This window comes from Platichthys flesus, chromosome 2 (genome assembly GCF_949316205.1).
Source record: "Platichthys flesus chromosome 2, fPlaFle2.1, whole genome shotgun sequence".
Lineage (NCBI taxonomy): Eukaryota > Metazoa > Chordata > Actinopteri > Pleuronectiformes > Pleuronectidae > Platichthys > Platichthys flesus.
In genome coordinates, this window is record NC_084946.1 from 12,119,760 (window position 1) to 12,145,975 (window position 26,216).

Sequence of the window (26,216 nt, forward strand, 5' to 3'; positions counted from 1 at the left end):
CCACCTCCCTCCCCCATCGACTGTCTGATTTCCTTTTAAAACACACAAACATTCTTCTGGTAATGCATACCATTCTGCTGAATGTGGCACTTCCTGTTTTTCACTTTTGTTGTGAAGTAAAAGGCTGACAGAAACAGGCCCTGTCAACTTCACCAGCGACACACAGTGAGAGACACTTAAAGCAGCTGAAAGTCTCCCTGACATTAAGTGTTGCCTGATGAGTCTTGGCTTCCTCCAGTCAGCTGGCAGGGTAGGATCCCTAGAACTCTTCGGGGCAAGAAGGGTGTAAAACAAATGCATAACTTAAACAAGACAGTACTCATCCACGTGTTTCCCCAAGCTGTCCAAATAATGATGCATCAAACTTTCAGTTCTTGCACAAAATATCTAAATTTTTTCTCTGTCTCACACATAAAACCATAAAAACACAAGGCTGTTCCCACAGAGCAGATAGTGTTGTTACTATGAACTCTCGATCAGTGAGTGCAACAGAACTGAAACCACTTGGCTTAAACTGTACAATATTATCTTGTTACTGTAAATGATTCCGCTTCTTGTTAACTCTGCTCCAGTTCTACTGTGTGCACGTCACACTTGACCCGCAGTAATGAGAGCGTGGGAGTGTTTTCTTCTTCTGAGGAATTCTGTCAACCTGTAATGCTTTCGCAGACATTACTTCTGTCTGAGTCAGTGCTGCTGTCGGGAATGAGTGGCTGATTAACGCGGCCTGGGTCTGTTTGACTGTCTGGCTCAGATGGTTAGGGAATACTAGAGGCACTCGGCTGACACCTGTTTGTGTTGGTATGTTTTGTGGCGCTTAAAGTTGCAGTGTTGCATTTTTGCAGGAGTTGCTGTTCTAGCAGACACTGTGTGTTTAACTGTACCAACACCATCTTCTTGACTGGCCTGTGTCTTTTTTTGCATTTGGATTTGCAGCATCTCTCTCTTCACAGTATCATGCATACTTTAATCACAATTACTCACTTGTTTTGGCAGCTATTCAAGCTAGTTACTCCCATACAGTAAAGACATTTCCACTTAGAGGAATTATATTAATAAGGCTGGGCAATATTCTGGGTTGCAGTCATTCGGGCGTGAGAGTTCAGTAAATTTCCACATCCTTCCCTCCCTCCCACTGTCCATCTACCCCAGAGGCAGCAAGGTGTCTCCTTCCATACTCCATCGGCCCGCTCTTTTGTATCAGTGCCGAAACATTCCTCACCCCTTTTATTGGTTTCAGGTATCGAGTCATCTGTGCACTTCCATATGTTTTTTGTCTTGTTGATATGATGTATCACAAAAGTAGAGGTTTTCTCAGTACCAGTTAGCGCCATAGCCTTCCTCTCTGTTCCATGATTTATAGGTCATGGAGGCAGGTCCATATTGTGGCTTTCATGCCGTAGTAAAATCAGTCATGGTGAAAAGCATAGTAGCTCTAACATACTGTATTTGCAGTGGCCTTTGGATCGCCTAAGTGGAACCTTTTCTCACTCCCATGCTCCCATAAAAAGACATCTGTCTTAAGTTAGGACACTGAGGCTTGCTTCAATTGTCTCACTTGATCTAAATTTAACTTTTTTATTTCTTTCATTTTAGTCAAACCTGGAGGGGAGATGACAGATTAATGTACCTGACCCAAATGCTTTGACCACACACTGTTCAAATCCTGCTCACCATCCTGGCTCCTTCATTCTTTCTTTCTTTTGTGGCCCTGCAGCCCAAACACACACAAACACGCCTCCTTTGCTCTTGTGAATGCAGTGTTGGACAATGGCCAGTTCACTTTATGCAGGAAGACTTGAATAAAATGAAATATGACTTGTGAACGTGCAGAGTTCAAGTAAAAGTACACATCTGGACATACACTTATTCCCAAAAACCTGAGTGCACCCTTGAGCGTGTTTATGTCAAGCACAAACAGTAAAATATGCATCAATTGTTCATGGAATTCTTTTTTGAATAGCTGTGAAAACTATCTTCCAACTTTTTGTGTTTTAGACCGAACAAAATATTTGCGTTAAGGATACTTGCACTGCTTTTGATGCTGAATACATTACGGAAAGCATATAGGACCCTAAATATCATCTGTGGAAGACCACATGGATTTTTTTTTAATTGCTTTTTTGAAGGAAATCACCAGCAGTTGTGCCAATTGATAATGTTTTGATTTGATCATGTATCTTCATAACCTTAAAAACTTCTCAATACTGAGACTTCTTATGTCACTGCTCACCAGGAAATAGTATAGTAGTCCGGGATTATAATCTATCTACAATTAACAAGTATCATAGCATCATTCTAGCCTTGAACACTCAAAGCACCTTACATTATAAGTCACATTTACCAATTCATACAGGGTTTCTATAAGCAGCTATGTGTCTATCACATATCATTCACATTCAGACAAAATCATCAGGGCCAGTTCAGGGTTCAGTGTCTTGCCCAAGGACATGCAGACAGGAGGAAAGGGGGATTGAACCACCAACCTTCTGGTTAGTGGATGATTCGCTCTAAAGTGTGATCACTGCAATGCCAGAATTTCGTATATGTATCCAATCAAAACAGTCGCCCTTGATGAGATACAAGTGATGTCTTATCATGTGGCCAACCCCTGCAGAAATGATCAGTAGACCCCAGTCTTCATTAAAGCTCCTACAAAGTTGCTCTATGGACAAGTTTTAACTTGCCCGGCCTGCCTTGGCATTTCACCATAATTGGTTGGACAGCACAAGTGTGATATGGGGTGAGAGAATTTGCGAAGGCACCCAGCAAAGGGCCGGGTCAGAACCTAAACCTGCAGCCGCTGCAGAGGACTCTAGTCTCTGCACACTTTTCTAAGTTTACAAAGCTTCAAAATATTCTTTGTTCACTACACTTAAAAATCATAGGAAGCCAAGCAACTTCATGTCCTTATTTTAACAGTGTAAAAAAGTACACCATGAGGACACAGATACTCCTTGGGAACGAACTGATGTTTGACCCCATATATGATCCTAACCCAATAAGTTTTAGTGTCACCAACCCGTCACAGAATAATATGTTTATATCTCTTTCTCTCTGTCTCTCTGTAGTGGATGTGATCATCAGCAGCCAGCTTTCATTATCCATTTGTGGGGAGCAGCCCATGGACCTGAGGGTGACCCAGAGGTTGTTACATCCAGGCCCAGATTCGGCCATGCTGACCCCCCGCCCTCCCTTCTTCCTGGGACCCCTAACCGCTCAGCACTGCTCCCAGTTTTCACAGCAGCATTTGCAGGTGTGGAAACATTCTGTTACTGTATCATCAGTTGTTTGAGATTGAGATTTACAAAAATCTGATGACTGGTGACGCACTCCTGGTGCTAAGAAATCTCTCCTTTGTGAAGACAAGGCTTAGCCAGTATGCAAATCCTGTGGAAATATTCAGCTATAAACACACATTTGTTTGAGTCTGTAACTGTGATAAGAAAAATCCTACATGCACAGTTAAAGTAGACGAGAATGGTTAGTTTAAATGTCTCGTAAAATTTTTCTTTGCAGTATAACATTGAACAGAGGCAAAGAGAGATGGAGGAGGAGAAAAGAGAGGAGCTACAGCATCTGATACGAAAGAATAAGAATGAGCAGAGTGAGTACCTCATGCGTCGCTTCTGTATTGTACGTGTTGTCGTAGGTTCCCTGAAAACAGCAAGGTTCTTCAAGTGCTTTTCATTTAGGTCACAGAGTGTGTTTCAATGAAAAAGAAGGGGATTTCCACCAGTTCTGTGATCTATTCTAGGAAATGTGTACGAATATCAAACCAAAGTCATGCAAACACTTGTTTCAGGAAACTCATATTTCTATTTGTATTTTTCCATGTAGAGGAGATTAAGAGCTCACAGAGGGAAGTGACCTCTACAGTCTCCTGACTGCTTATTGACACTATATGATTCCTCGAAGGACATTGTGAAGAAAAACTGTAATATATTATCATCCTTACTGTTGGCACGTCTATTGCATAGCTGTATATGATCTAAATCATTGTCTGTTTTCCTGATGAACTCATTTTGTTGACGGACAGGTGCTGTTTCCAGTCCTCTGGTAAGGCAGAAACTTCGGGAACATATAATTATGAAGAGCCAACCCACCCATGACAGGGTTACTCCCAACCACACCAGCCCAACACTGGGATACAAGTGAGACTCACAAAATAAACCTTTTTTTAAAACCAAACAGAGGCAAACACAGAGTATCACAGTATCATGATATTTCATAATGGCATGTTCGGCTTGTTTGGATGTGGGATAAAATTAAATTATGTTTGTAAGTGACTGTGCAAAAGTTTAAGAATTAACAGAATTATTACTAACAGATTATTTTTACTTATGGTTGAATCTGCTTTTTATTTTCTTCAGTAATTTACCAAATTCTTGGTTATAAAAATTCCCAATACTAAGAAAAGCCATCACAATAGAACTAAACAATTATTTACAAAAAAATAAGGTTTGGGAGACTGGCCTGCCTACACATGCTGTTGTGTGTTTGTGTTTCTCACTGGGGTCAGAACAGGGTTAGTGTGTTTCTGTTTCTAAGTCAGAGGTTACCGACAGGACAGACAACGCAGATGTGAAAAAGTTGTCAACATTTAAATGTTGATGGTGTTCCTCCTTTAGCAGCAGTCTCGCCTTCTCAGTCAATTCTCTTTATGTGTGTGTGGTGCATTGGTCCATTCAGTTGCTATTTGCCAGAGTAATAAGCAAATGTACATGGTATAAAAACCACAATCCTCATGTTTATTCAAATGTTGTTTCAGGGATTGATCAAATGTGAAAGTTGTTTTCAATTGGCCCCTTCCTTTTCTGATTTTAATGAATGGAATACTTAATAATGAAATGAAATCTCCTCTTACCAATTTGTAAGTGAAGCAGTTTATCCAATCTTGTTGTGGTTACCTAGGCTGTCTCCAAAGCCTGAGCCGACGCCCTGCGACCAGCGTAAGGACCTCCCCCTGCGCCGAACAGGTGAGATGCCTTTAGCTTTTACAGTCTGTGATGCGGGTTCTCACACTGAGGCTAAAGTTGTATAGGTCACCGGTGATTTTCCATTCCAGGTCTGTTCTCCTTGTGGTATGCTCCGTGTAATTTGAGGGAGAGTCAAAGTCATCTGGCTGCACATCTCAGTGGATATTTTGCTCAGTGTGGTACTTTTTAGAGTCTCAGCATACTGTTTCTCTGCAGCGAACATGCACAGTGTTGATAATTGGGAGACAAAGCAAATTCATAAAGGAATAGGTCTGCAGAGCCAGAGAGAAATCGAACAGTTGTGGAAAACAACGGCGACATCGAGGCACAAAGACCAAAGCGGTTACATAACTTAAACTAAATATGTGTAAAATGAACTCCGTGAGAGTCCATAGCAGGTCTCCTTCAGCATGTGAATGAGAGTGGGAGTGGTTTAATGTCTTAGAGTACACTAACCATTCAAAAATCCATTATTTATTTGCATTGCCCTGGAACCCCTTCGGTGACAGTGTGCAAACACTCACACACCCTCCAGTGTGTGTTTTGTTTTTTGGCTCAGTGACAACACATAGCTGCTTTTCATCTGCTCTGAGCCAGCCTCTCTGTCTGAGCTTATTGGAGCCTGACCAAAGTCAACATGAAACCTCTTAATGCTGTTGACCGGGGTTGATGTGATTGATTTGGCTGTGCTGCAGATTCTTCATGGTTTTGTTATGAGAATTGAGCGCATCAATATTGTGCACTCCCGAGCAGGTGCATTCCTGCAGATGTACTGTACAAGATGATGTCGTCTATCATCAAGTTCTGTTTGTGTCTGTGTGTGCATGCTCTTCTTCGTGTATTCATTGATGTATGTTTTTGTTTGTGCAGTCTCCGAGCCCACTCTGAAGTGGAAGTTAAAGAAGCTCATCAATATGAGGCCAAACCCGCTGCAGAGAAAGACCAGTGCCCCTCCTGCTGTCAAGCACAGGACAGAAACTCTGGGTGGGGGATCTACATTTAGCTCTTCTGTTTTATTGACAATGCTGTTTTAGCCACTTCCTGATATGCCAGTTTCATGTGTTACTCTCAGCCCAATATACTTGTGTAGTAGTGTAATTTAAACATAAACTGTACCGACGCTGTTCGATTCATTTTCTCTAACAACTTGTTATACTCATCATTTTGTGATGTATATACACGCCTGCTCTGTTAATGGCTGCTATGAATACCAGTGTCTCTCCATTTTGTCAACCAGACTCGTCCCCCAGCAGCGGCAGCACCCCAGCTTCAGGATGCAGCTCACCCAACGACAGCCTCCATTCGGATAATGGTGCCCTTCCACTGTCTCATGAGGTGAGACTTCAGAGTCCACAATAGTAAATAATGAGTGCACAGTCTAAGGTGTGGTGTTCTGCTTAAACACACATCAACACAATACATGAAGCCAGAATTGTTCCACCTGCATGTATTCTTGTTACAATTATAGATTCATTCATCAACTTTTTCCAAGGCACCCTTTCTGGTATTTACCCTACTTACTGTATGATGACGCAGGTCTTACTTGGATTTTCTTGGTGAAGTACTTCTTTACAACCATCGGCTGATTGTTACTTTTGTGTTAATTACAGTTCGGTAATGGTTATTAGTGTCATATGGAAGAAGGTCATATGTATCGTACAAATAAATGTTACCCTGTCACTTTCCATCTAATTTAAACTATTTTAATTTACAAGTTACGTAGTATATTTTCCCTCATTGTATTATGTTTGTGGTTTCATCAGTTTTAACTTGTGTCTTTTTTATGGAATAAATGTGACAGTTGATACATACAATTCCATTCTACCAGTATAGATACTCAGAAGAGAGGTCAGTTTGACCTTATAACATAACTGTATGTTTGATGTTTTTATATTTGAAATAAACGTAACCATTTGTATGTGATTGTCTGTACAGATAATTTGTATACTGACCTTTTCCGTGTCTTGTAGGCCCAGAGGTTGCTGCTGAAGGATGGAAGATTGGCTCATTTCACTTTATCTCCTAACTCTGCTGTCATGCCAAACATCACTGCTGGACATCCTGCACATGTGAGCAATTATACTTTCAAAGTAGTTGAGTTTCATGTTACATAACAACTTAAGCATAATTAAAGTAAAGTAACTCACACACATACACATGTATATATCAAATATACAAATTGATGAATGCATGCTATAAGCATGTGTATCTGAGACAATGTGTAACATAGTGCCTGCATAGTTGGATACTTACAGAAATAAATGTGCTGTTTTTAGGCTTTCACTTCCTTTTTGATCTTTGTGTGAATCAGTCATGTGATATTTAACTCCCATTGTGAACGTGGTCACTGACAGGTCCCCTGACTCATGTTAGAAACAGACCATTAAGCCCTCATCTTATGCACTAACTCTGCATTTTTCTTAGTTATGTAAGCCGCAGCATGCCCCTATTTATCGAATTCCCTGTGTATCCCCTCCAGGTTTTCTTACAGTCATCTTTCCGCATCTTTTTACTCTTGTCTTGTTCTCTCTCCCCAGGCTAAACTACAAGTAGCCAAGCCCTTGGCATTGTCTGCTATGCATCAAGTCTACTTGCCTCTGGAAGGAAACGGTGCAGCCTTGGCCCAACACCTGCAGCCTGTTCTCATACTGGACCCACACACTAGACTGGTGCACTCCCAGTTTCTCTCTTGTGAGTTTTGCAACTGGAAATGTGTTGAACAACAGAAACTTAAATACTTCATTATGCACTGATAAAAAACACATGCCAGTGAAAACATGTATAGGTGCATTTTTGGATAATCTAAACATGATGCAGCTTATCCTTTAAATTATCATAATAAACTATGAACATGTTGGTTTATACGTTTATATTTAAATTTAAAGAAAATATACATTTAGCGGTTTCATCTTTTCTCTTAGGAACAAAATAATGTATGTCGACCATTATTATAGATACTCATCATAGAACTGACAGTACACAGATGAACATTTTAAGCAGGCAAAGCACAAAAAATAATCAGTAATACTCCACACTCCTGCTGAAAGAAGTCTAAATGTCTGTAATGAAAAAGAAGATTGTAGGAACAGTATAGTCCTCTGTCTTGTGCTTCATTATCAAAACTGCACAAGGGTGCCCTCTACTCAGCATTTGACAGTAATGCAGTTTAAATGATAATACAGAAATATGCTGTAAACACAACCAATATTATCATCGCTTAGTTCTCCATTAAAACTAAAATATTTACTTAAATTGTTAAGTATTTTCCCTCTCACTTCTTCTTAAACTTAGAATTATAATTTATCTTTCATTTTACTTTCCTCCTTCATCCTCCTGCCCCTATTTTTGACATGTTTATTTTGTCCATTTACATTGTGCTTCTTACCTCTGCCTCCTCTCCCTCTGCCTGCCGAATCTTGATTTTTAGTCACAAACCTGTTCCTCTCTCCTTCTCTCTGCAGTTCATGGTTTGAGTGCCATTCCTCTGCAGCAGCACGCTCACCCACCTTCCCCCTCCAGAAGAGAAGGAAGCGAAGGCCAAGTCAACTTGCTGTCGCACAGGCCCGTGGAGCGAACCCGCTCAGAGCCGCCACCCTACAGCCACTCACCCTTTACTCTGCATGCCAGTCAGCACCCACATGCTCAGCACCAGCTGCTTCAGCAGTACCACAAGAGTGGGCTGGAGAGGTTCAAGCAGAATGCACACCTGAACCTGAGCAAGGTGAGAGGAGGATACAAGGCCTGGACGCAAATAAAAGACTGCTTATTTCTAATACAGAGGTCATATGAAAATTATAATCTGGAGACTTTTACCTGGATTGTACGTTGATATTATTTATTTAAAACCTTATTTATGATTTATATTTACTTAATATTTGACTCAATATGGTAATCAGATTTCTTATTTTGAGCTAGACACAAAATAGAATATTAATAACTTTAAGTTTTTCAAAAACTGTGACACTTTGACTTAATGCCAGGCAACGGGCCAGTCCATGGAGAAGCCTCGTCTGACTCAGATCCCATCAGAGGACATGGACCTGGAGGAGACCGGATCAGGAACTGGTTCGGGACCAGGCTCTGTGTGCTCGGAACAGGAATCTATGTGTGATGACAATTACCGCAGGAGACAGAGCACCACAAGCACAGACTCTGTTTGTGGAACAGAGTCCACAACCTCGTCACGGGAGAGCCTGATCGAGCCCACACATCCACTCAGTCAGGTACTCATTTAAACTCAGTGCTGCATCTCAGCAGAGTGAGAATAATGTCTTATTTTTCTTCTTGCTTACTAAGGAAGTGGACAAAGACATATGTCATGGCTTGCTATGAATGAATTAGTATGACATTTCTTATGAATTCAGCTTTGGCCTCAGTAACATCACTGGCTATGTTTTGTACACCTGAGTGGTTCTGAAAAACAATAATACATGGATTATGAGACCCTGCACATTATTACTAATACTTATCTGTTAGGGTAAGATGATCACCTGTTTTTAATATTTTGTAATTTAGTTTAATTTGAATTAATCATTGATCATGTAACTAATTACAGAGAAAAAATACTTTAAAATTCATAGTACAGAAATTCCTTGTTTTTGACACCAGAGGGCGCTGTTGCTTCATCTATATAATGTGAACGTGAGTTACTTTGTTGTGGCCATTTTTGGCAGCATGTTTGGCAAAGCTGAATTTTCTTTATGAGTTGCTTGTTCTAGATGAGCAGTATTAAACTGACTAAGTAATGAGTAGTTGCAGTTTAATGAAGAGACGAATTGGATTTAGGAATGTGTGTGGAATTTATTCATTTTAGTCTTTGCCATGTGCTGCTTCAGTTAATTGTGTTTCCTGTTCTCTGGGAACCACAGCGGCAGGTGATCCTCAGACAAGGTTCCCATCTGGACTCCCAGAGTTTGCTTTCCCCAATATGGCCTCACCAGCCTCTGGTTCGGACCCGGTCCTCTCCGGCCTCCACCTCCCTGCCTCCTCCAGCCGCCACCATACCTTCTCTGTCACTATCCAGCCCTGCTGCAGAAGTCAAGCTACGTTTCACCACAGGTGAGGAAACTGTGGGGGAAAAATCTATGAATGCCATTGTCTGCTGTTGCATTATATTTATGAAATACCGAGGAAGGAAAAGAAGGTCAAGAGTTTGTGTGTGTGTGTTTGTGTGTATCTAGGTCTAGTTTATGACTCTCAGATGCAGAAGCACCAGTGTACCTGTGGGGACAACAGCCGCCACCCTGAGCATGCTGGAAGGGTCCAGAGCATCTGGTCCAGACTGCATGAAAGAGGCCTCAGGAACCAGTGTGAGGTAAAGCGCGCACAGTCTGTCTGTGTGGTCTTTGTTACCCTCACTTTAACCTTAACCATTATAACTAAATCCACAAATTCTATCCTTAACCTTAAAAGCAAGCCTTAACACTCAAACAGCCCTTTGAAATTTTACGGACCAGCCAAGGTGTCCCAGTAGAAATGGTTTCAAACAAAAAAATGTGTGTTTGTAGTCTATCCGCAGTAGGAAGGCCACTCTTGAAGAGCTGCAGTCAGTCCATTCAGAGAAACATGTACTTCTGTTCGGAACCAACCCTCTCAACCGCCTCAAGCTGGACAGCCGAAAACTGGCTGGTAAAATCCCCAAATCTACGATAATCACCACAAAATCAATAAATGAATTAATAATAAATGATTAATATTCATGACATACAATGTCTCCTGCAGGAATTCTATCTCAACGGATATTTGTGATGTTACCATGTGGAGGAGTTGGAGTGAGTGACACACACACACACACACACACACTCACACACACACACACACACACAAACACACACACACACACACAAACACACACACACACACACACACACACACACACACACACATACACATACACATATACACACGTACGTTAAAAACACAGGTCATGTGGGAATCTTTCTACTTATCCAATTGCATTACTGAACAGCGAACATTACATGGCTAATTATGCATCATTACGCAATTAAGCTAATAATACTACAAATTGCCAATGCTATTGTTTTTGGCTAAGATAACTTAAAGACCCAGTTTGAAATGAAAGGCTGCACAAAGTGAGTTGTGGGAGAAAGAGGGGAAGAGAAAGGGTAAAAGAGGGTTCACAGAGAGATGCAGTTTTTTTGGAGTGTGTGTCACTGAAACTGGATTTTATTTGGAGGGAATTGGTTTGGCAAACAGAGAACGCTGTTACAGAAGGAGAAAAAGATACAACATGAAGGTAGCGGAATAATCTGTATTTAACAGTGGATTTTAAGAGAGGGAACAATTAAGAGGATAAAAACAACGAAAGATATCTACTCCACTTATATGACAAAACACAGAAAATAAAGCCCATGAGAAAGTTGAGAGGAGCCGAAGGAGAGGAGGTAGGAGAAGAAGAAGGGGGCTGGGTGTCAGTTGATAAGACGACTGATCTTCTGGGATTTCCGGCTCTTGCCTGGTCTGGTGAAGAGGGGTGATTGGAACAAGATGGCAAAGTCTGTGATAAAAGAAATTCCTCTGATTTCATTGTTCCACCACGACACAGCACAAGAAATACACGTTTTGAAGCAGAAAGCAACACAGGAACTCCAATGTTGCCAATGTTTTCACTGAAAAAAAATAGGTGCAAAAAATAAGTGTCTCTGCAGTTAATTATCCAGAGGAGTTAAAGTTCGCTGTCATACACAACATTTTCTAATACACTGTATACATCACACTACAAGATCCCATGCAATTTATTAATGCAAACTAAAGGCAGGTCAGCAAATTATTTTGAATCAATGTCAATTATCAGAAGTGCCAATAGTAGACTGCTTATTGGATTGGCCAGCAGCTCAACTAAATGAAATGGGGCAAACTTGCTGCCTGAGGCTTAACAGTGACACTGTCAGTTCATCAGAGTTCAACCAGTACCGAAAGTTCAGTTTTGATGAGTGTGACTGTTCTAGTGCCGGTACGTGTTAACTGCATCGTAGGTAAACGTCTGTAAAGTAAAGTGGCTGTCATTTCCAGCTGACCTTGTGTGTTTCTTCTTGGTTTTTCCTGACAGGTAGATGTTGATACAGTCTGGAACGAGCTTCACACATCAGCGGCTTCTCGCATTGCTGCAGGATGTGTCACAGACCTGGCACTCAAAGTGGCACAGGGAGAGCTGAAGGTGTGTTTTTGTCACCAAGCACTTCATCATCACTGTCATGTATTCTCAGTGTGTTATGTGACAGGTTGTGGGTTAAACAACATCAACTCACTTACATTAGCTCCGCTGGATATTAAATCCATTGACTATAATGTTGAATGTAACTACGACAGCTTAAATATGTGTTTGATTTGTGAAAGCAGCTTGATCACGTTTTGCTCTTCTCTCACAGAATGGCTTTGCAGTGGTGAGGCCTCCTGGGCACCACGCAACAAAGTCCTCTCCTCAGTAAGTACAACAACAGGCACTCACACACACACACATACCAGGAGCCAGGAGGTCTCTGCAAAGTGTTTCAAAGGATTTATTACAGATCAGCTACACTTCTAAGCAAGAGAGAGAGAGCGGGAGCCGATGTCTCTCTGTCTTATTTTGTGCGTGTGTGTGTACATGTGTGTGATTTGTGCTACCTGGGGCAAACTTCCTCCTCCGCTCTGTTTCTTTCAGGACAAAAAAGCACCTCAAAAGAACTGTGTGTGTGTGTATGGATTTGTGTCTTTGTTGGAGCCATTAGCCAAGTAACCACACTCAGCTGGGACTGTGTGGGCTCAGCAGTGCCTGACACTGGTTATTTATGAGATGATAATGACTTTTTCTTGATGAGCAGAGTTTGAGAAGCATATATGATATACTGTCCACACACACACAGACACATTAAGCACTCTGAGTTTATGACCCATGCTGACACCGCCACTTCCAACATTCCTCTATTGTTTTTCATACATCAACACTTTTCTTGCATACCTTTGCTGTAGACAATGCGTGTTGGGGGAACTGTCGTGCCAAGTCATGAGTTCATCTCTCTGAAATCATCCCACACGTCCTGCCAGCAATTCACACGATGTTATCGTTTGGAACGTGGAGTGAATTTTAAGATTTGCTTGGTTTTCTGTTTGTTGCAAAAATTGTGGTTTTTGCTTTTCTCAGGAGTGCAGGATTATGGACTCAGCATAATGTCGTAATATGAAAAAAAGAAAAGTTTTTTGTTTGTCAGCAGTGAAAGAAGTTGAAACGAAACATCCACATTTCTCAAATCTTTGAAGTAAATGTTTACGTGGCAGGAGTTTCCCTCTTTGACTTGGAGTCAGCACTGTGACTGTCATAAACTGGATTTAGTAGCTCCAAATGATGCCAGATAACTGGAGACATGTCTTCGAGGTTCCTAAGGTCCATATGGTGAAACTATGATATTAATTAAGTGAAGATGTCCTGATAAACACATGTGGCTGCCTTTCTTCCTGTCTGTTTGTCTACAGGGGCTTCTGTTTCTTCAACTCTGTGGCCATTGCTGCCAAACAGCTCCAACACAAACTCAACGTCAGCAAGATCCTCATCGTGGACTGGGTAAGGAGACTGCCACATGACAGCCGTCACTGGTCCCCACATGGACAGGAATAAATACATAAATGTACCGTAGACAGGAACATGGTCCTCGAAGCACAGCGTCCCTATACAGTAGCACTGCTATTTATTTTTTGGTACATTTAGATTCTGTAATATCTGGTCTCCATGTGTGAACTGAACTGACACACATGCATAGAGTAGAAACAGAGCCCCACACACACACGCTCATATAAACGTAAAACCACACATGTGCAGATATTGTTCCGCAGCCAGGTGGACGTCTCAGTTAACCACGTGTGTGCATGTCAGCCTGCATCATGTCTTTACACACACACACACATTACTGCATCAAACACTTATTACTACCTGCCTCATCAAGACGCTTTCAGATTAAAACCCATTTGCTCTTGAGAGGGAAATCTGTTCAACTAATCTCTCATCCAATCATTGTCCAGGACGTTCACCATGGCAACGGCACCCAGGAGGCTTTCTATAGCGACCCCAGCGTGCTGTACATCTCTCTACATCGCTACGACGATGGCAACTTCTTTCCTGGTAGTGGACATCCCAGTGAGGTAGTTACCAAACAGTCCTTCACAGTGCTGCTGTGTTTTGCTGCGTTTGTTTGTGTTGTCATGGCGATTTCTGGATGTTTGTGTGTCTCTGCATGTACCTAAATTCTTGTGAACACAATAAGAATTGAAAATAATAAGAACAACACATGAGGAACCTTTATGCTTATAAAACAAGTTCTCTTTGTAGAGTCGAATCAGGCGGATTTTTTACATACAGAGTTATTGAATTTACCGGTTAATGTGAAGATGGATACGTTGGCATTGATGGAAATATTTGGTAAATACATAATTCCACTGGGACATGAGGCAGCTCAGGAGCCTTGTGTTTAGCATTTACTTGTCAAAACAAAAAAAATTATATTAACCATAAATCAAGGAATCATCCACATGATTCAAAGCCTCAATTATAACCTCAATGTGTTCATGATGAGGGATTTCCGTCTGATGAACGGGGGGGTTTAACAGGTTGTTGAACTGTACAGGGGTTGGGGATTAAAATATTTTAACCTCTCATCTTGTCTCGGATCAATCACAGTTGTCATAACAAACATTGCTTACACCACTGGTGATCCTGCAATATTCATCTGAGGTCAAAGGGTTAGGTTTAGGGTTAAAGTTATCATTTTAAGAATCATTTTTAATTATGTACTGGATTTACTTTGTTTATTTTTGTTACTGTTACATTGTCTTCAACAGGAAAACTTTTGGACCAATTCAACCTTAAACTTCCAAATGCTGCAAGTGTGTTTTGCCAATGAGCACACAAACCCACTGTGTTTTTGTGTATCCACCGTAGGTTTAATTTAATATGGCTTTGGATGATAGAACTTCACAACAGGATGTGTACAGTTGAATCGCATGCCCTTGTTTGCATACAGGAAATTGAGATGCCTATGAATCCTGCCTGCGGTCCTTCCAGAAACCAAAGTGTGATGACTATCTCCAGTCAGATGAATTGACCCCCAACCAATGGTGGCGTTAACCACCCATTCAATCCCCCATAACCTCCCCCAGCTCCCATCCTTCCCCCTTCACAATAATGAGGATAAAATAGTCAATGTTTTCCCATAAAATCCCCTGATGAGGGACGGTAAATAAAACGCTCTGCTGACTTGGATGTGGCTTCGCCTTAAGTGGCTCCTCAACCTCTGTTGAGCTGTGTGGTAAACCTCTGGAGTCTTGCAGTCCCCCCGTGTAGGTATATAGCACACCATGGGGTAGGGGTGTGATGTCATAGCTATAATGGAGAGTGCAGAGTACCACACAGAAACCAGCAGAGGATTAATCCAGTCCAGCAACTCTTGAAACATGAAAGAGAGGAGGAGGACAGAGAAGCGTAAGGGACTTGGAGCAATAGCACGAATTGTGTGGTGTGTGTGTGTGTGTGTGTGTGTGTATCCGTGTGCACGTGCCTGTGCTAGCGGGTACATTACTAGTTGGCAGAGGACCGGAGGCCTCATGTGTTTTTCGTTTGCCCTGTGAACATCCCGTCCACGGAGAGAAGAATAGAGACAGACGCTCTGCGATGATCATCAGCATTCTTTCTCTTTCAAACATCCTCTCACACCCATACACACTCTAACACACACACACACACACACACACAAAGGAAATTACCACGCCGTGTTGCCAAGAGTGTGTCAATCAACCTCCTCATTCTCCCCTCAGACTGACACATTGACTGATGGCGAAGGGCTTAGAGAACAGCTAAATGGCTGCTAGCAGGACTACAAAGAGAGAGGCAGGAATCCTCAGACCTTCTTTCCAAGAACCAGGCCTCAGTTAACGCTGCCCCAAGTGTGTGAGGTCAAACTGAAAGGAGCTCCGCGTGGCATTTTGAGAGCAGAAACGTCCAGTGAAAAATCGTCTAAAATCGTATATAGGACATTTAAAAAGGAACATGTGAATCCGTCGAGAAGTGCACCAATATATCTTTACAAGGGCATGACGTATACCAAAACACCTACTGCATACACAACATGCCGTATAATTGTGTTTTGATAAAAATGCATGCATTTTTAACATAACATACAACATACGGTTTATATTCAGGCATCAGTTGCCAAGTGTGAATATTTTCCAGTGCAGTTGGAGCTCGAAGCTTGGGACCCATAAACGGGTGTAGATCTGTTGTGGCTCCGGGTGATTTATAACACTATTTGACAAATCGTATCAAAATCAAAATGGAGCGACAGGGGTGTTGAATTAATAGCCATCCGTCTCTCATTTAGGAATCATAATCACTCCCTGGTGTTGCCTTAAATAGACGCAGTCATTCTGTCAATCGCCGCAAATTGACATTTTTGCAACAGCGATGCTGAGTTTGTGAACATTGGATAAAAATCTGTCATCGTCACATAGTTTCTCAACTTTCACTGGGACTCATTAATTCTTTGAAATTTAAAGAAATCATTTTGTTTTTCTCTCTTCTTTCCTCCTCTCTCCCTCCATCCAGGTGGGTGAAGGTCCAGGTGAAGGCTTCAATGTGAATGTAGGATGGACAGGAGGACTGAACCCTCCCATGGGAGATGCAGAGTACCTGGCTGCATTCAGGTAAAGATTTAACTGAACCATCTCTATTTGCTCTCACATGTTTCTTTCACACTGTTGTGTTTTAGATCAGCGTGTAGGTTTTGCTCGTTCAGCAAGTTGCTGAATGCTTTGCTGCTTTGTGTTTCTCAACTTAAGTTTCAAAGAACTTACAAAAATAAAGAAAACCAACTGTTACACAATAAACCTGTCCAAATTTCATCCAAATGCAAAAATTACCCTTTTCTCATCCTGTCTCCTAAGAGTGACTCTTCTCAATCAATCAAATCATCTTTATTTGTATAGCACCATGAAAACATATTAAATGCAATTCAAAGGGTTTTAGAAGTGAATGACAAAATGTGAGATGTTAAAACAAACACTTTTGTTAAACTAATTTAGAGTCTAGGGTTGTCTCTCAGGATTGCTGTTTACTTCAGTCACCTGCAAAGTACAATTAAGATAATTAAAAATGTAAAGATTTGAAGCCAGGTCAAGAAAAGGCCAAAAACATATTTTCATGAGGAATGGGAAAACTTTTTTACCCCTGCGAACAAAAAGTGTGAGCGCCAAGAAAATAAACAGTAAAACATTATTTTTCTCCTCCTGGTTTAAGCCCAGCCTCAAATTTTGGATGTGGCAACTTCCCATCTGCAATGGAATACAACGTTTAAGAATTGCATACTTTTGCTCATGTGACACTGGATCTTGTTAAACTTTAAAGCAGGTTTAATACCTCGTCTTCACAAGCGTTAACTTGAGAAAATATTGATGGTTTTTCAATGATACAAGCCATTATCCTTACACAAAACTAAACTCAACAAAATACAACATGCACATATTTGTTTGTGAGTCACACCTTTCCTCTCACCACACCTTTCATTTCAATCAATCTATTTCTCCTGAATGAATTTGGTTTTGTTCTGCTCTGCGCTGAAATGAACTGTGTTTCTATCCAAAACCCTGGCTCTCCACCAGATGATTAAACAGTGTGCGAGCTCTTCATGGTGCTGCATGCAGCACACACAGTGGGTGGGCCCCTCGTCAAAGGAAAGATGCTAATGAGCTTGCCCATACTGGTAAAATCCATAGAGCCAATAGACAGGCTTGGAAAAACTAAGTCCAGTGTTTACTGGAGCACTGGATTTTAATTAAAAGACAACTGGTCCTTTCCTGAGCAGCCGTCTGGTTTTGGTATTTTTCATCCAGTTTGGGAAACGGCAAGTGTTTTCATGTGTAAAGCTTCCTCAGTTAACCACACTATAGTATAGAGTAACACACTATTGTGTGTTACTCCTACAGACTTTTCCCTGTATCAAAGCTCTGTGGTGGTGTGTGGTGGTGGTCCAGTGGTTTGAAGCACATACCATGTAGCTGTGATGTCCGTGGCGCATATCCGGCCGGTGACCTTTGTCATATGTTATCATGTGAAGCAACTCTACATTTACTGTCACTGTCGACTATAGAATAAAGGATAACATGTCATTTGTCAAACTGCAACAAGAGAGGCAAGATTTTTGAAGCAGCAAATATGTGAAAGGATTGCTATGAAAATATACTTTACACAAATGTTTGACCAAGTTCTCAGAAAACGCTCAGTATCAACTAGTGCAAATAAATGCATAACTCCCCAAGTAGACAAAATTTGCTGCATCATGAATTCATGTTGCTGCAATTAAGAATGTGGTGGGCTGCCAGTTCTGTTATTCAATCTGAATCCATGATTTAGACAACAGGGTTCCAGACTGTGTGTTTCTCTTCAGGATGGAACAGAGTGCGGCTGTTGATGCTGTGTGCCTCTGCATTTGGGTGTGTTAGTGACGGGGGGAATATTGTGGTCGAGAGCGGCGGTTGGACTTGAGTACAATCAAGAGAAAGCTCAGCTGCATCGAGATTAGATATCATGACGTTGTGTGTGGGTGTGTTTGTGTGTTGTGTGTGTTGTGTGGGTGTGTTGAGGATTACTGAGCTGGTCAGAATTGGAAGTCGGTGTAATCACCGGTAGCCCAGCACACCCGTTACATCCAGTTTCAAAGGGAAAGCGTGCGCCTGTATCTATTTTGGCCTGTCTATTGTATGTACGGGCACATGCCGATATTTTCATATGCATTTCTAGGTGGCTACTGACAAATGACAGACTATGGAGGAGAGGGAGAATACAGCAGAGGAGAGGAGAAGAAGTGGGGGGTGCATTGTTAGGGAATCCAAAGGCGGCGTAATTAGGCCCAATGGATCCCAGATGGCTGGCTGTCAGTGACGTGAGAAGAGGGACGAGCTCCTAATAGGAACCAGACACACACAAGCGTCTTTGAACTGCCGCTGAGAGAGCGAGAGAATCAAACGCGGCATGGGCCATGCGCTCTTGCTAAATAACTGGCAGCGGGAGAGGAGAGGAAGTGAGGAGGAGAGCAGAGAAGCGAGGAAAGGGGTCTGCTCTAAGTAGAGTATACAGTATGTGGGCGTCACAGCCTATATGTCTAGGGTCTCATTTTTATCTCCTTGTGTCCTTTGCAAAAAAAACGAAACCTACGTAAAGCTGTATGATAGTCAGGTCTATTTTTTTTATGTCCAGGAAAGATCCGTAGTTTGCATTCGTGCTTTTCAGTTTTTTTTTCAGGGCCACTCTGCTTCACATTTAAACAGTTGCACACGTTCACACCTGGGAGCTACCCCACCTTCTCTTCTTGGCTACTTACCAGGAACGGATCAAGAACAGAGATCAAGCACTTGGAACGTGGCCTTTGATAATTTATCTTTCATCATTTTCAAATAGAAGGGAGTTTACAATGAAGTAAATGTTTGCAGTTTACAATCCAGAAAAAAGTCCTACGTGTACATGTGTTCCAGTTGCAAATCAATCACCTTCTCGATGCAATGATTCCCGCTCGATGTTTTTTTTTCTCACTTTACCGGCAACTTAAAATTTCGGTCATTACAATAATTATACATTAATCATTTTCAGTCCATTCCGACGTTAAATCAATTGCACAAAGACTTCCTTGCTCATATTATTATGGTGTGTTCAGAAATCATAAACACCTGTTCACTTGGTTTGACGGAATGTACAATAACAGTATTTGGTTCAGTGTTTTGTTTCCTCTCCTCCTCCTCCTCCGCAGAGCTGTGGTGATGCCCATCGCCCACGAGTTTTCCCCTGATGTGGTGCTGGTGTCGTCTGGGTTCGACGCTGTGGAGGGACACTCGCCGTCACTGGGAGGATACAAGGTCACAGCCAAGTGTAAGGCTCAGTCAGACACACATTTACATACAGCAAACATTCACAGTAAGAAAGCCTCCCACACAAAGGTATACGTATGAATGTGAGCGCTGTTAGATTTTTCTTCTACATCATCTCCATTTCTTTGTTATTAAGTTTGAAGAATTACATAAAAACGACTCAACCGATTTCCATGAATTTTTGTGGAGGGGTGGAGAATGACCCAAGAAAGAGCCTGTTACATATTTTGGTGGGTATTGAACATTTTCGAACATTTTGGGGAATTGGGGAAGATCTTTCTGAAAAAGGGACATTAGGAGGTTGCTAATATCTTTGAACAGGTGAAATGAGGTGTGATCTGGATTTTGTGAAAATAAGTATTTATAGTAGGGGGATGTGACCCATCAGCCTTAGTGGAGGTATCGGTGCCCTTCTTATTCTGCCCTTCTGCATTGTGTACTCTTAAAAACAAGTTAACTTACTGGCTTTGGTGAAAGTGCATCCTGATGGTCTAATTTACATAAATATGGACTTTTATGTTTTTTCTTTCTGACATTTGAATACAGAATAGTCACAAGATAGCTTGAGTTAGCATAGGGCTAGAACTAACTCATGGTACATATTGTGTAATCATAAAGCCTGGTTGTTCCTCACAGGCTAGTTTCATGTGGACAAAGTCTTTCACAGCTCAATGAAATAATGTCTGACATCAGCATGAGGTGAGAAGGGCTGTGATCAAAACCAACCTAAGTTCTTGAGTAAACAGTGGGAAAGAGAGTTGTTTGTGGACTGCTGGGGACTTAAAATGTAGATTGCATGCGTGTCTCAAAAGTCGTGAATTTTGTCGCATCATGAATGATAAGCCTGCTCATGAAAAGAAGTGAAGTGAAGTGGAGGATTTGCAAGGCAGGAATCATCACTTTGACCTAAAGTCATAACAAAATGTAAAAATCGCATCGTCTTTGTTGGCTGACGAGGAAAATGAATCCCTTTATTCTCTTACCTGTGGATAAATCGCTGACCAGCCAGTGTGTGTCTGAACCTGTGTGTGTGTATGTGTTTCCAGGTTTTGGCTTCCTCACCCGTCAGCTCATGTCGTTGGCCGGGGGTCGGGTGGTGCTGGCTCTGGAGGGGGGACATGACCTCAAAGCCATCTGTGACGCCTCTGAAGCCTGCGTCAGCGCCTTGTTGGGCATGGAGGTGTGTGTGTGTGTGTGTTTGGGTTGTACATGTATATGTGTGTGTGCCTCTTCGCATACACACAATGGGTTGAATCCTCTGACAACTTGTGTCCCAGGTGGAGCCACTGTCCCAGTCAGTGTTGGACCAGAAGCCCTGTGAAAACGCCGTCCAATCACTGCAGAGAGTCGTCCAGGTTCAGGGTAAGAACCAACTCCTCAACACAACACAGACCTGAAGCATCAATTACATGAGGAATTATAATTACTGGGAAAAGTATATATATATAACTGATATATACATATTTGAGTGTTTTGTGTTGCAGTGGGTCTTAGGAAACAGACGTTTTTGTACATCTAACATCTACTTTGCTCTCACCCCCCCTTTGTGTCTAAGTTGTCAGGAAAACTGGAAAAAGTCACATACACGTGTCAGTAACTTTGAGATGTAAATACATTTCAATCAGCTGGTTTGAAGTTGAATACGTGAATAAACAGATATTGATTACAAACCAACGGTAAAAAAAAGATTTGCAGGAAATGATTTGTATCAGCCAATTTGTTATTTGGCTTTGGTTTTTGGCTGAAGATTTTACTTGAAGATGGGATCAAAGAAATGCACCTCCAGCTAATAATCATGCCGCCATGTTCAACAGCTTGTTCAGGTCATCAATTTTTATTGATATGGCTCAAAATCGCGTTGTGCTTCTGTACAACCTGTGCAGCAAGGAAACATCCTCTATTCCTAGATGAGGAAAAACTTGGACATAAGAGCAGAGACATTTTATTTTCAATTGAAATGAAAAGTCTTTTACTAATCCTAATATTGTTTAGTTTTTTTATTATTTAAAAAGTTTGTTGAAACAGAAAGTAGTTTAATCAGATAAAATGTTCATAATAAATTTGTCTCTCTTCACCTCTACTGATCCGACCTCAAAACTTAAGCCTCTTTATTTCTCCACTCAGCGATCTCTCCTCTCTGTCTCCTCATCAGTCCTGCTCTCTGGTCACTTCTCTCCTCCTTTACGTCCCTGTCTCCCATCCCTCCCTCCAGCCGTCCGCCTCTCAGACCACCACGCACACACACACTCACACAGACACACACGGCCCGCCCTGGCTCCAATTATCTTCAAACACTTCTCTGGCACACGACCTTCGCAACATCCCCTCCTGATTGCACACAAATGTTATCCCAACCAAATTAGATTAATTAAAAATATTTGCAAAGCCACAAAGAATGTTAAGCCCATAATTTTATCCTCGGGTGAAATATATGTGAGTTGCATGCACAGCCAGAACACACACATGCTCAAAGACGAACACGTTGAGAAACACTGATTGATTTTTTTTACTTGCACTTGTGTGTCAGAGGGATCTGTCCGGGAGAGCCACAGAGAAGAGAGTGAACCTGAGTTTATATATCTGAAATGATCAACATGGATATTTGGACCAGGGGCTGTTTATATCACAGTCAATACTTATATTCACATCAAACGGTCACAACTGGGGGATCAAACACCAAGCAGAGCTCTTTATTAATGCAACGCAGACACTTTCCCTAAAGGAACCATTCAAGATGAAAACAACGTTGAAATACCAGCGACTGAGGGCATTAATCTTCCTCTCTCCCGTTTCCTTCCTCCTCTCCCTCTCTCTAATCCCTCTGCTGCCTGCAGGTGAGTACTGGCACAGTCTGAAGGACTCGGCCACCACCGTGGGTCTGTCCTACCTGCAGGCCCAGAGACGACGGCTGAGGCGAGACTCGGACAGCGAGGCTGTCAGCGCCATCGCCTCGCTGTCGATGGGAGCCCTCATGTCTGACAGGTACAGAACATGTCATTTTATTATCCTCTGCTTTAGGAAATTAAACATAACGTCAGTAATTTGCTGTAAATATTAGTGAAATATTTTCTCTTGTTTTTAAGGAATCAGTCAGAAAACTGACCTGGAGGGGGGGGGGGGGATTCTCTCTGAAGAAACAGTCTCTTGACAGCTGCCTTCAACCATGTCTGAATGGACACACACGCAAACGCACACACACACACACACTAGCATACACACACAGTTATGCATTTGGACCATCAGTGGAACCAGATGTCCTCCTCAGTTCAACCACTATATTCTTCGCCTCACAAAAACTCCTCCACCTGCAGGACGTCTGGCTCCATTCTGACAACTCTGGATCAAACACACACACCGAGCAACAACTGACCTGGACACCTGGACAACGTTCATATTCTCCAGACGCCTCCGCCGGCTCTTCCTGAGGCAGACGTCACACACTGAACTTAGAGTAAACTGAAAACGAAGACACCCAGAGGCAGATTAATGAAGGAGGTTCAGTCTTGTAGCTTTTGGAGCCAGCAACACGGAACACTCAGCTCTGTGACTAAAAACATTCCCCTCATTAACGATTCCCTGAAGACCTGCGAGTGACCACTCAAAACTCTTGTAACCTTGAAGCCGGGGTCAAAGGTCACCTCGGCTTACCGAATCACCCTGAGCGGAAAGAGTGGTCCCCCGCATGACGTGCCTGTGAAGGAGAGCAGACGCGTCCCTCTGCACTTCGAATGCGTCCCACTATGATGATGTCACATGTCTGCATCTGACAAAAGATCCAATGAAAGAAAAGATCTTCTCTGATCGCTTTGCACTGTACCGCTGTGTAATGTGAACTGGACAAGGTGGAGGAGACGGCCGATGACAATCAAGTGTCTCCCGTGCTCATATTTTAAATCTTCATTAATTTGACCTATGCCACACATCTCTGTGAATGTCAGTAATCCAGAGTGAAGCTACAGTCTGAGACACATATGTTTCATATTGTTTTGTATGTCCACATATTTTCTTTAATCTTTCTTTTTTCTCTCTTTCTTTTCCTGTCTTAGTCCGTCAGGCGAGCATATGCAGCCAAACTCCAGGTGGCTGCAGTCTTTGTTATTATCACTCGCGGACACATAGAAGAAGACACGTCAGAGGTGCATCTTAAATGTACGGACATACTGTAGTGTGTATCGGTGGCATTGGTCACAATGAAGAGCTAAGGCCTATCGCCGCTGGAGTGTCAGTGATGTATCGCTCTAAAACAGACGCAGTCGCACGACAGCGGAGACAGCGGCCACTCAGAAATGATCACACATGTGACGACGCAGATCACATCGGATCACACGGTCGATGAGACACACAATCAAAGCCACATGGACTTCACAACAATCTCACACACACAAAGTGCACTTATCTTACCCTCAGGATGGGAGGGGTCAGAACAACTTTTGTCTTAACCTCTGAACTTTGATGACGTGTGTTACATTACGTGTGCTACGTTACATGGACCAGTGTTCTACCTGTGGATGAGCATTCCTACTGTATTTTGTAGATTTCATTGACGCTTTTATTTCAATTATTTTAAATTTTTTAGCTGAACTTTGTTTTCTAGCAGCGCCGCTCTGTTTATCGTCAGGGTTGTTTTTTATCCCCGGACCAAACAAGGACATTGCAGCAGTTAGGACAGAGCAGTAACACTGAGATAGCTGAATATCCACACTGTGCAATTGGACACAGGTTAAGCGCAACCAAAGTTTATGAGAACAATGTGCCGTCCCTGGACTGGCACAGCTTAAAGAACTTCAAAGTCTTTGAAGAGTTTGTGAATGTTTCTTTTTCTATCCAAACAGTTGAACAGCACCGAAAGCACCGGACGGACGTATAAACAAATGTTCCCAAAAGCAAAAACCGACACGCCTTCTATTTATACATTCAGATTCTGCCTTTGAAGTGCTCTTTGCATGTCTAACACAATTGTGACGGTGCTATAGGTTATTTTGCTAATACCGTATGTTTGCCCTCTCTCTTCTCTTTCTTCATGTTGCGCTGTGACCGCAGCTCAGAACCTCTCAGATCTTCGTTCATCGGATGTGAAAATGACGCTTGACAAAGCTTTACGAGAACATTCACGATAAGGACCTAACGTATCTCACGTCTTCTCTTTTGTCTTAAATTACTTATTTTTGTTCTTAAAAATGAACCCCAGCCGCACCAGGAGACCAAATGATCAGCCCGTGTGCCTCGAGGAACCACGCTGACCAGTCCGTGAGGGGGTCGCTTCAGCAAACTGGATCTTAATTCAAAGTGCACGTCGAGTCCAGTTCGATCAGAACTGACTGTCTGATATTTTTTCTGTACAGTGTATATAATTACTTTATTTTGGTTTCTATGTCTGACTTTTGTCTTTTCTACTATTTTTGTTTCCAAAAAAGTCCTTAATAAAGGTAAATTATATAGATTTGAATAAGAAGATTCATTTATTTCTGCTTTCGTGCTCCTTCGACCTTCGAATGTTGTAATCGCGTGTTCCAACAAACTCGCCACAGTGTCTTCTCAAATCGTACATGTGTGTTATAATTATTTCATGATCAAAAATGATTGTCCAAGGGAGTCGGCACAATAGAGCCGATCAAAAAGGAAATGCACAAGATGCGCGATCAAAGAATAGACAGACGACTGATGGTTATAAATGAATCCTTTATACTGTGGCTGTAATCACCTCCTCATCACTTTGGCACATTTTACAAGAAACGCTCAGATTTTTCTATGTTTTACATCCTTTATTGAAAATAGTCACAGCGAATTTGCGGAGAGATTTTAAAGCTGCAGCAAAAAGCAGACAAACATTGACTCTTGCCTTTTTGACATAAACACAGGTTAACATAAACAGATGTGGAGGACTGGCTGAACTTGGATCAGTGGTTTTCATTTGGACATTTCTCATTAAAGTATAATGCACAAGCAGAGTGGAAGTGATACAGTGTGCTTACACCAAAGTTCACAAACAGATACACTTAAAACACAACAAAAAAAAAGACACAGAAAGCTTTCCAGTTACTACAGCACAACAGAGGAGAAGATCTGCGTCCGATTCCTCCTGCTCTTTTCCCAGAAGGCTTTGGGCCAGAGCGTTTAGCTTATTAGCATTTTTGCTGTAAACATTCATTGGCTGTGACCGCCCCTCTAACCATCACTGTGCCATCATCATTAGTCATCTGAATGTCTTGTCTGGCAGTGAGTTGTCCGTCGTGGACGATGGTTATCCCGGTGTTCCCCAAAGGCACTCGAACCAGCAGCCATTTTGTTTCATTGTCAACGCAGGCCAGCTGTTTGTTTCTTTGTTTGTTTTCGTCG

At 42.0% G+C, this 26,216-nt stretch overlaps 1 protein-coding gene across 2 annotated transcripts in view; it reads left to right on the forward strand.

Moving 5' to 3' along the window:
- Positions 1-25,318, forward strand: part of LOC133963505 (histone deacetylase 7-like) — a 40,204-nt gene extending 14,886 nt beyond the window's left edge. For both annotated transcript variants that reach the window (XM_062398259.1, XM_062398260.1), the window contains exons 2-25: positions 3,072-3,256; positions 3,520-3,607; positions 4,040-4,154; positions 4,915-4,979; positions 5,850-5,963; positions 6,217-6,314; positions 6,950-7,048; positions 7,517-7,670; positions 8,441-8,700; positions 8,960-9,202; positions 9,848-10,037; positions 10,160-10,293; positions 10,487-10,607; positions 10,701-10,750; positions 12,049-12,156; positions 12,368-12,423; positions 13,452-13,539; positions 13,995-14,114; positions 16,570-16,667; positions 19,763-19,881; positions 20,927-21,060; positions 21,158-21,242; positions 22,715-22,862; positions 22,964-25,318. In XM_062398259.1, coding sequence (XP_062254243.1) covers positions 3,072-3,256; positions 3,520-3,607; positions 4,040-4,154; positions 4,915-4,979; positions 5,850-5,963; positions 6,217-6,314; positions 6,950-7,048; positions 7,517-7,670; positions 8,441-8,700; positions 8,960-9,202; positions 9,848-10,037; positions 10,160-10,293; positions 10,487-10,607; positions 10,701-10,750; positions 12,049-12,156; positions 12,368-12,423; positions 13,452-13,539; positions 13,995-14,114; positions 16,570-16,667; positions 19,763-19,881; positions 20,927-21,060; positions 21,158-21,242; positions 22,715-22,862; positions 22,964-22,982 — 2,891 coding nt within the window. In that variant the 3' untranslated portion in view covers positions 22,983-25,318. The remainder of the gene's footprint in view (positions 1-3,071; positions 3,257-3,519; positions 3,608-4,039; positions 4,155-4,914; positions 4,980-5,849; positions 5,964-6,216; positions 6,315-6,949; positions 7,049-7,516; positions 7,671-8,440; positions 8,701-8,959; positions 9,203-9,847; positions 10,038-10,159; positions 10,294-10,486; positions 10,608-10,700; positions 10,751-12,048; positions 12,157-12,367; positions 12,424-13,451; positions 13,540-13,994; positions 14,115-16,569; positions 16,668-19,762; positions 19,882-20,926; positions 21,061-21,157; positions 21,243-22,714; positions 22,863-22,963) is intronic.
- Positions 25,319-26,216: the final 898 nt, after the last annotated feature.